Source organism: Oryzias latipes, chromosome 2 (assembly GCF_053564925.1).
Source record: "Oryzias latipes strain Hd-rR chromosome 2, Olatipes_Hd-rR_3.1".
Classification (NCBI taxonomy): Eukaryota; Metazoa; Chordata; class Actinopteri; order Beloniformes; family Adrianichthyidae; genus Oryzias; species Oryzias latipes.
The window spans coordinates 41,600,359-41,611,401 of NC_136238.1; the positions used below are offsets into that span (position 1 = coordinate 41,600,359).

An 11,043-nucleotide genomic window follows, 5' to 3' on the forward strand; every position below is an offset into this window, starting at 1 on the left:
TGGGGAAAATAAAGTGGGCCCAGTACTGATCTCTACGACACTGTAGAAAATAGAAGAATATACGAGAATAAAGTCGTAAAAATTTGGGAAAAAAGTTGTGATTTTTTTTTCTAGAATAAATTTCAACTAAATATCAATATTTAATGATTAAAATGATATTTTCATGAGATTTTACGAGATTAAAGTCATAAATTTATGAGGAAAAAGTCTCAAAAATAGAAACTTCAGCTTTGGTTTCACAAATAAGGAAATACTTTTGACTCTTTTACTCCACTCGACTTTGTCTTCAATTTTTACGACTTATTCTCACAAAATCTTGACTTTTTTATTTTTATTAAAAGACTTTATTCTCATAAAATGATGACTCTTTCTCTGTTTTTCTTTGACTTTTACCCGAAGAAATGTTGAATTTTTCTCTACATTTTATGACTTTAGTTTAGTAAAATCTTGACCTTTTCTCACAATTTTTTGTAACTTTTATGTCGTAAAATGTTAACGTTAGTTTTGTGACTTTACTCTCCTAAATTGGTGACTTGTTTTCTCATAATTTTCCAACTTAATTCTCATAAAATGTTTCGACTTTATTTTGTTATCCTAATTTGTTTTTTTTCCTTCATGATGGCGCTAATTCTGTGTCGTAGAGACTCGAGGTTCTGTCTGTGATGATTTGTTTTTTTTTGTAAAAAAGTTGCCTTAACTTTTAATTTAAATCCTATATGAAGAACTCAAAAAGTCTCTTGACATTATTCAAGAAACGCTGAAAAGTTTTATGGAACAAGTGTCGGCTAAGCTAACGCCACTCTGGGAGATGATGGAAGAGTTCCGAAGATTTCGGGCTCAAAACGAGCAGCGAGAAAACCAGGTCGAGATTCTGGAGAAAAGACTGGACGATGTGGAACAGCAAGTAAGGATGAATAATGTCATTCTCACTGGATTACCGATCAAGCCTCAAGCGAAGCTGAATACAGCTGGAGCCAGCACTGCTAATGCTAGCGCTAGCGTAGCTGGCAGTGCTAATACGGAGGTCAGTGGAGAGTCTCTGGAACAGCAAATACATTCATTTCTCACATCTAAAGGGATTTCCCTGGATCTCAATACCATCGAGACCTGCCACCTGCTCCCCAGGAGAAAGGAGACGGATAAACCAGCGATCCTCATCAGGTTTGTGAATCACAAACACAAACTAGCTCTGATGAATCAACGCAAAAATCTCAGAGGATCTGCTGTTTATCTGAACGACCATCTGACCAGAAGGAATGCTGAAATCTCAAAAAATGCACGGCTTCTCAGGAAGCGTAAGCAGATTGAGAACACTTGGGTTAAAGGCTGCAGGATTTATGTCAAACCACTCGGTCCAGAGGACCGGACCAAGGTTCTGGTCGTGAACACCATGAAGGACTTTGAGAAGTGCTTGATTACGGTTGTCTGAAACAACGTGGAGTAATAAACCAAAGAGCCAAATAATTTCAAGAAATATGACACCTGGAATCTTCACTTTCTCCATCGTCTGACGTAACCTGAATAACAGCAGAGTTCTGACCTGCAGACAACTTGACCTCAACTTTCACCGCAGCTGATATCAGCTGAAGAAGGATATGGACCTGAATCTAATGTCTGCAGACATAACATGGAAGAGAACTATAAACTCTGTTTTGAACCCAGGAGATCAGCTGTTATCAGTAAAAGAAGAAATACCAACCTTGGACAATCGACAGTTATGGACCCTTTTTATTTTTCCCCAACAGCATTACTTTATTATAAAAAATAAAAAAATAAAAATAAAAATATATAAAAAGAGTAAAACAAATGATTAATCACTTTTGAAAATTGTTAAATTGATTGACTTTTGATGATATTACTTCACTTTCTCCAAAAATTGATAAATTGATTCAAAAATCTTTCCTAATGTAGCATAATTTTGCACATGTTTTTAACTTTTGATACTTGATGAAATTTTGCTATGAAAACTCCTGAAACAGTGTTGTGTCTATTTTACTGGTATAGTATTATTTTTTAAAGCATATGAATGACTTTTAAAAGTAACATAATTTGCATATATTTCAGATGCTGCATTTGCCATGTTAATTTCTAAAATAGTTATTTTTGACGTAGTACTTAAGTAATTCATCTTTGGCACGTGCCTTATTGATATCTTATGATTCTTAATTCTGTCTGATAAAACCTAGGAACCGGATATTGATAAATCATGTAATAAAATGGTTATAGTATAACGGGGTGGAATTATATAAGTTTGCTTCCTTCCACTCCCTTTCAAGCAATATTTATTAATTATGTCTAATTATCCTAAGTTTGATTAGTTACTGTATGAATGTATAACTGATTTTTATAATGCTTTTGTGTATAACTTCTATTTGATTGCTTGAAATAAACCATTTCAAATCAAATCAAAAATTCAAATCAAAATCAAATCAAATCCTTTATCACGTTTTTCCTTTTTATTAGTTTTAAAGCCTTCCAAATTAGTTATGATGACAACTTTTCAAAAGTTGTTCAACAGTTATGTTCAACTTTGGCGTTTTATTTTGAAATGTTTGATGTGATGTCATTTTTGTTCTTGTTTTAGGAAAATGTTTTTTGAAATAGTTGCTATTTGCCTAAAAAAAACTTGTCCGATTGCAGAAATCGTGAGTCAAAGAAGGATTTTGTTACAATTGAGTGTGTTTGGATGAATCCCAAAGAGCAGCCGGCTCCATTTATCGATCAGTTTTTGGGTTTTTGGACGTTAATTAGAAAAGATCACAGATTTGACCTCCCTGTTTTTCTTATCTTTTATGGTTTAAATCATGTGACAGTTTTGCATTTAAGAACTTTTATTGAGCCTTAAAAGGAGAAAGCCTCCTGAAACCAGAATCTCAGCCTCTAGTGGGTTTGAGAGAACCGTTATGTCGCTGAACCGCTAAAGGAGAGCCGCCGCCGCTTCCTCCACCTTAAAGGTTTGGATTTGATTCACGCTGTTTTTTTTCCTCCCAAATGTCACTGTAAACAAATCCAGCTTTGTTTCCCACGTCACCTTAAAAGACCGAAGTGGGAGATATTTACTTAGAAAAATCCCTTTTTTTCCATCTGACTAATTTTTGGCATTTTCCAAAACCAGATTTGTCACGCCGGCGCTGAACTTTTCCAGGAAAAGTGTGTCACTCATTCTCCAAACACCCGTCTGTCTGGGTAGACTCTACCCTCGAGGCAGCAGGTCACCTGTCTTCAACCCTTCACAGAGGATTCTTAACAGGTCCAAATCGAAATTTTTATTATACTGTATTTATCCCACAATGGGAAATTTGTTCTCTGCATTTGACCCATCCCCTGGGATGTTTCCAGAGCGCGTGTTAGAGGAAAGATTTCAGGCTGACGTCACCGTCGGATCAGCACCACCGCCGCATCGGCTGTGGTTCTGATCTGCTGGAACCCGCTCTTTTTCTCAGAACCTCTAAACCGGAGCAGCGGACGTTCCGCAGACCGCAGGGAGGAGCCTCCAAGTTCAACCTTTCCATAGTTCCTGTCATCCTCTAGGGATCTGCTGCCACCTGCAGGATAATCGATGTAACTGCGCCAAATGGTTTTATGTTTTTGTGTATTCCCCCCAAAGTGCATTTGTGAACATGGATGCACCCTCGGAAGACAAGTTCAAATAGTTCCGTCACACTCCGAGTAGGGGGGCACCTTTACGGGACTCCGAACCCGTAAAGTTGCTAGTTTGTTAGCTATGACTTAAAAAACCGGCTGTAAGAATCAACTGAAAACTGTTGATTGTTAGGTTTTCATTTTTAAAATTCCACCAGGGTTAAATTTCTGGATTTGCCACATTTGGGTGGCGGTTTACTCCAAAGTAAAAGCGTAGATCGGAATGTACCAAACACTCTGTAGCCTCTTGGTACGGTCTGACTATAGAAATCCAGACGAAAGAGGAACGTCACATCCCAGAGAAACATAGCTTCTATTTATGCCCGGTAGAACCAACCTTTCTAGGATTTCCAAGGAATCTTGGGAGTTTGCACATCTGCGTGTGTGTTCGTGGACTTAAAAGAAGCCTGTTGACCCATGGACGGTTATGGACCTCTGTTGGGTGACTGTTCAATCCCACGTAACGCACCAGGCTGAACTTGGCCTGGACTCCCCCTCTGTCGCTTAGTCCCAATTGTCCGGATGGATACGGGCTGTCTGCATGTGAAAAATGGTCAAACCTGTGGGCCCCACGAAATACCAAGGTTGTACAACGATTTTTTTCTGCGGTCCTGTCGCAGGCAACAGACCGTAGTGAGCACTTAAGGGTTTATAAGAGTGACAGACAGATTTTTCCTACTTTCAATGAAGGGACAGCATCATCTGTACATCATAAAGTGTGTGCAACTTCCACTAGCCTGACGAGTACGTCACGATACACTTACACAATGGTACGGTCCGTTGTACTGGTGTCCTACAACACTTCATTGGCCCGGACAACCCAAAAACTTGCAGGACTTGTTCAGGTCAATCCCCTAGTACGGGTCATGTGACTGAAGGCCATGTCACACAGTGTCTACAGACATTCTGCACATGTGGCACGGACGAAATTTTCTCAGATGTATCAGGAACGAACCACGTTAAAACCACAGAAGTACGAATAAATCACACAAAGAACACGTAAACCAACGTAGAACATGAACCGTGCGTGATTATTGCGCTGTTTCTACGCAATTCAATAAAGAGTGCATCAGTTACGTAATATGTGCGATATAAAAGAAGTAAAAGTTATACTTCATGCCTGAAAAGTCCATTAGACATACTGGGTACGGTCGTGGTAAGACACAAATTTGTGTATTAATCTCCCAAAAATCACGTTCTATTGATTAAGATTTACATAATAATTGCGTTGAAACTACGTAAAATACACGTAAACTGCGTAATTCTCAACCGAACAAAACTGTTGAACAGCTTTAAACCAAATTCACCTAAAGACCCGTTGGCCGAAACCTTCAACGGACATCTGAGCTCATCGACAAATGATGAACGCAAGGAACACGAATTAATTACTTATATCACGCATGGATGGCAGAAGACCGACATTTCATACGTGGAAACTGTACGTAGTGTACGGCCTTTAAGGTTTAACTTCCATAAAGATAATTTTTTATCTCTTAAAGCCTTGAGTTGTGTTTAAAAATCAAGTAAAAGTGAAAGACGTCTGCAGTTGAGTCTGATATGTCATGTTTATCTGCTAATAAAAAAAATGAAATAAAGTCCCCGGAATCTAATCCAATTATTGATTGTATTCCTAAAAAAAGTTCTGTAAGAACAGAAACTTGTCTTTGAGGTTCCTGGAAAGCTCCTCCCTTCCACAAAGACACTTGTTTGTTTTTGTTGTCTTTCTGTTCCAAACATGAGTGCTGAACTTTGCGTCAAACCGCATGACGTCACCAAAACCTTTCATTCATCGCAACTCGAGGATTTTTGAGTCACTAATAACAAGATCTTCCTGGTTTATTTTTTTTAAACCTTGTGCCATCTTAGATGACCCCCCCCCCTTCCATTGACGTGTTCTCCCTACCATGACAAAGGTGGATAAAGGTGGAGAGATTTCATGTAATCCATGGACACCAGTGAAGATCACAAATCATTGAAGAAAAAAGGTTCAGAGCACTGTCTAGTGGGTCTAGATGACCCACCTCCCAACGTTAAAGTGCCTAGGATAGAACAAGGGTTAAAATAAACAAATAGAAACCGTCAGTGAATGAAATGTGTCCGATTTATTGCGAAAAATTCAACTTTTCCAGGGAATCTGTTGTGAAATGTTTTCTAAAACATGGTTGATGGGAGAATTTTAATGCGGCTTTTATAAATTTGTCAATCTTTTCCGATTTGTCGGTTCCTCACAGTTTCATACAATAGAAGTCTTCTGTTTCTGATTTCTGAAGCTGTTATGAGAGAAAATCACAGCAGATAAAAGTATCTGTCAGGCTCCAACAAGGCTCTCTCTCACATCACATGAAGCCTGGAACTAATGCAGCCGCCGCTATAAGCGAAGCCTCAGCCTCAGCCTGGCAGACAGCCTGACAGCTCCACGCCGACATCATGAACCTCCTCCTCTTCCTCGTCCAGTTCATCAGCACCGTCCCCATCACCGCCGTGCTCGTCTTCGTCCTCCTCAAGCTGGTGGCTCGCTTCCGCCGCAGTGGCGAGGCCGGCCTCGGCCTCGGCCGGGCCGTGCTGGTCACGGGTTGCGACAGCGGCTTCGGGCACCGGCTGGCCGGAGCTTTGGACCGCGGCGGGTTTGTGGTTTTCGCGGGGTGTCTGTCTCCGGACGGGGACGGAGCTCAGAGTCTGGTCCGGGACGGCTCCGGTAACCTGAAGGTCCTTCAGCTGGACGTCACCAAAGAGGAGGAGGTGCAGCAGGCGAGGAAGACGGTCCAGGAGAACCTGCCCGAGGAAGGTGAGGGTCCAGAAGAGGGCCGTTTGTACGGAACACCGTTAAGGACAAAAAACAGAGTTCAAAAAAGATTTTTTTTCCCCCAAATTTATTTAAATAGGCTTTTATTTTGAAGTTTTGCAATGTTAGTATATTTTTTTAAAATCGTTTTTTATTAATTTACTTGAAAGTAACTTTAAATACATTTATATTTAAAAAAAATTTTTTTAATTTTTAAAAATATTTTTAATATGAAAAAGTAGTAAAAAAGGTAAATTTGAAAGTCACTCTTCCCCTTAAAAAAAAAAGTATATATTTTTTTAAATCTATCATAATTATGTGGGTACAAACCTCCCTTTTTTAATTTCCTCCTTTAACTTTGATGTTGATGTGGTTCAAAATTGACCCACTTTCCCCCCCTCAAAATGGGTCAATTTAGACCCAAACACAATATAATGTTTAATAAACTTAAAGTCAAGTTCTTTTCTCTTGTCAGGTCTGTGGGCCGTCGTGAACAATGCCGGAATCTCAGACTGGGCCGAGATCGAATGGAGCAGCTTGGAGGATTTCCGCCACATGGCGGACGTCAACCTGTTTGGCTCTATCCGGACCACCATCGCCTTCCTGCCTCTGGTCCGCGCCGCTAAAGGTTAGCCTTCAGCGGCCAAACAGCCTCTGCTGTCATATTTAGTCGCGCGCTGCCGTCCATAACGGCGTCTTCCTTTGAAGGTCGGGTGGTGTTTGTGTCGAGCATCTTTGCCTTCTTCCACTGCCTGAACATGGGGGCCTACAGCGTGTCCAAGAGGGGGCTGGAGGCGTTTGCAGATTGTTTGAGGGTGGAAATGGCCAGTTTTGGAGTGAAGGTACGGTAAACTTTTGGGTTCAATTTGCAAAAATGTGTGTTTTTGATTATGATGCGTTCAGGGGACGGGGAGGAGGACAAGTAAAATACGACGTCCTAATCTACAAAATATGGTCCAGTGGGGTTCAAACATTTTGCAAACACGGCCAGATTTGGTGAGCGGTAATCAGTCGGCCCCTCATAAAAACATTAAATAATGATGTATAATGAACTAATATTAAAATAAATTAGATAAATAATACATTAAAATAAACTATTCAATGAAAATGATCAACAAACAAATCAGTTTGTTCTTCTCGTTTGGCCCTTAAGGCTCTAAAGATCAAGTAGCCACAGGTTTACCACGGCTAATAGCGTAATAAGCTAGTCACAATCAAGGAATTGGACACAGTTCTAGGAAAGTGCTGGAGGAAGCATATTATTGGTTTTATGGCAGGAACCTGCTGGGTGGTGGAAATTTGAATGCAGGGTGTATTTGGCCTCCGGGCCGGACTTTGGACGTGCCGGATCTAATCCTTCTGTGAATAATGATTCCCTAAAGCAAAAAAGGAAGAAAGACAAGCGCAACATTATGTCAACTTTGGTTTAGTAAATCTCTGCTGTTTATAGTACAATTCTTCACAGTAAAAGTACTGAGAGCCTCATTAAAAATTTGATTGTTTTCGCCCCTTAAACACCAAAAGAATTGTATGGCTTAAGTAAAAATATTTACTGAAATGTGCTGTTATTAATTTTTTTTACATTTTTCGTTTTAATTCATTTTGAATGTAGGACGTTTTTCTTTTTTGTAAACTTTTTACATTTTTCACCTTTTTTTTCTTTTTACTTTAAGATAAATAAAACAAATGAAACTTTTCTTCCACACTGTAAAAACAAAACCCTAATAAAATAATCTCCTGATCTGAGTTGGTTGCTCCAGGAGGCGTTCGCCTTCTTCCACCCTTTCAAACAAAGTGGGATTTTACCAAAAGGCTCTTGGGTAGCGGGACTTTCCTGTCAGGCTGTAGAACGTTGCATTGGTTACTCGCAGAGTGACGGACTAGTAACCTCAGGTTAACTGAAGCGTAACTCCACCTTCAGGTCAGCATCATCCAGCCGGGGAATTTCGCTGGAGCCACCAACATCTTAAAGACCAAAACCGCCTCGGACATCTGGGCGAAACTGGACGACGACCGAAAGGTCGTCTTCAACCGTCGGTACGTGGAACTGGCCAACGACTACTTCAAGTCAACCTGCAAGACTGGATTCAAAACGGCAGAGCCGGTCGTCACGGCGATGCTGCACGCGCTCACGTCTACTCGTCCGAAGAGCAGATACCTGCTGGTGTCTGCGCTGGATAAGGTCTTCTTCAAGCTGTACCCTCTTCTCCCCACCGTCTTCGCTGACTCTGTCTTTTCCTTCAGCTCCATGTACAAAACACGAAAACAAATGCTCTTCAATCAGTAGCTGTTTTTTTCTTAATAAATCTATTTTCTTCTTTCTGGTGTCATTTTTTTTCCTGTTCTGCCTTCAGATACAAAGCAAAATGTTTAGCCTTCCTTATTGCGTAAACTCATTTGCATATCCAGTGGATTCTTTGGGGTTCTAGGTCATAGTTTCCCCATCGAGTGGAGAAATATAGTTATCATCTTAAATGCAGACAAACAAATCTTGAAATCTGTTCCAAAACTGCATCTATTTTCCCTACAGGGGAGCTGAATATTTTATTTTCTCTAGTTGTAATAGTTGCATAGGACCAGTCAGCCACAGGGACACCCTGGGTGGGTCTTTAGATTTCCAGTTCAGTCATATCTGGCCTCTTGCCATTAGACTAGCAAAAGCAAGTATAGATATACTTGCACTTTCTGAGTGTATCTGGGTTTTGGTGTGACACACCAAATATGGCTGCTTCTGCAATAGGCTGGAAAGTGACGTGGAGTTCATCTGATAAGGTTTTGACAATTCTAGACCAATAGTTCCCCAAAGCAGAGCATGAGCAGAAGATGTGGGTTAGATTGGCTGGACTACTTTGACTTCTGTCACAATTTCCACTCAGATGAGGATAGATCCTTGACAGTCTTGCCCCATGTAGTATTTTGAACTGTATTATATTTAACTTGGTACTAGAGGGACTGTGGTTGACTCTCTGTTCTACACATTATCATCTGAACTCCACCCAAGCTCTTCCTCCCAGCTGCCTCTTATTTTCAAAGGGGCTGCTCCGTCATGAAGTGACGTACAGCCTTTAATTTACGATATTCATCTATTTGGATTCAATGGCAAATAAAGCTGTTTTAAGAAAAGTTATGACTTTATAATCAGGATTTAATTGTTAATATCTTCAAGGTTTTGTTAGTTAACTCAAAAAATCAGTTCTCAAGGTTAAATCATTGTGAAACAATGACTCAGCTGTTTAAACCCTGCAGTTTGAGATGATAAAAATCCCATTTATCAAATGAGGTCGATGGATTAGTGCTGAGTAAACAATAGAAGGCAGACGATTAGAGCTTTTCCTATTTATCACACCATCCTAAAATAAACGGCTGCTTTAGTGATGAACGGCTCTTATCTGAACAGAGACAAATGAAAGGCTGATAATACTATGTTATCATATAAAATTCTTCATTTATCTTTATAGTTTGGGAGATTTTTGATGTTTTTTTCTTCTTCTACCCAGTTTCCATTTAGTTTCTCCCGAATAACAGAAAAAATAATTTAGAACAAGAGTGATCACTCTGATATTTATTTGTTTGTTTATGCTTTCATTTGAAGATAAAGCAGAATACTGATAATACAAAATAAAATACTGACTTACAACTTTGAAATGGGGTTGTTTAAATGCCCCCCACCCCCACCATCTACAAGGCTACAACTATGTTGCGTATTTTATTTTATGTGTTTGATTATAATCTGTGCTGTGTTGTTCAAAACCAGTTTTTTGGTTAACTTTACTAATCTTTAATTTATTAATAGCAACATCATCAAATAAAATCCACAGAAATATATGTAAGGGTTGGAGACATTTTTTCAGAGACATTTATTTCGGTTATGTTCAACACACAAACTTAAAAACATAAACATAAGCATTGACACTGAACAATGTCAACATAAACATTGAACAAAATTAACCCAAAAAGGTGTTGGGTGAAGCCAAGGCTTATTTCCCCAACCCTGAATACAAACATTGCATCGACCTACCTATTGTCAGAACCTTAAATCAGAAAAGAAAAAAGAAGAGAAAAAAACAAACACTTCTCAAAATGACCTGTATACATTTTCTTAAACTGAAATATGGATTTTTCATTCTCCTGATCATCGGATAATAAATTCCACACATTGACCCCCTGAACAAAAATACTATTCTGTAGTGCATTAGTTCTGACCACTTTCTTTTTAAACATATCTTCACCCCGAAAATCATAATTATTAACTTTTATTTTAAACAAACTCAGTGTTTTGGCAGGTACACTTTGTTTTTTAACTTTAAACATAAAAATTCCAGTACTAAGATCAAGTAAATCCAAAAATGTAATTGCCCTTAACTTTGGAAATATTTGTTTTGTGGATTGAAGGAAGAGTGATTTACAATTCTAATTGCTTTTTTTTTGCAGAATAAAAATAGGTTTTGTATTTGACTTGTAACTATGCCCCTGGATTTTCTACACAATAGGTCAAATAAGGAATTATGAGGGAACAATATAGAATAAACAATGTAGCTGTGTTTAAAAAATACTTGTCTTTATGTAGAATGGCTAATGATTTGGACAATTTAGAGAGAATAGGAGTTACGTGTGACTGC

At 39.0% G+C, this 11,043-nt stretch overlaps 1 protein-coding gene across 1 annotated transcript; it reads left to right on the top strand.

Annotated features, from left to right (window-relative positions):
• Positions 1–5,925: 5,925 nt before the first annotated feature.
• zgc:113142 (D-beta-hydroxybutyrate dehydrogenase, mitochondrial) lies at positions 5,926–8,744 on the top strand. Its single transcript, XM_023961647.2, has 4 exons — positions 5,926–6,427; positions 6,900–7,052; positions 7,133–7,266; positions 8,346–8,744. Exons 1-4 carry the CDS (start codon positions 6,070–6,072, stop codon positions 8,709–8,711), a joined length of 1,011 nt encoding a protein of 336 aa, XP_023817415.1. The 5' UTR covers positions 5,926–6,069; the 3' UTR covers positions 8,712–8,744.
• Positions 8,745–11,043: the final 2,299 nt, after the last annotated feature.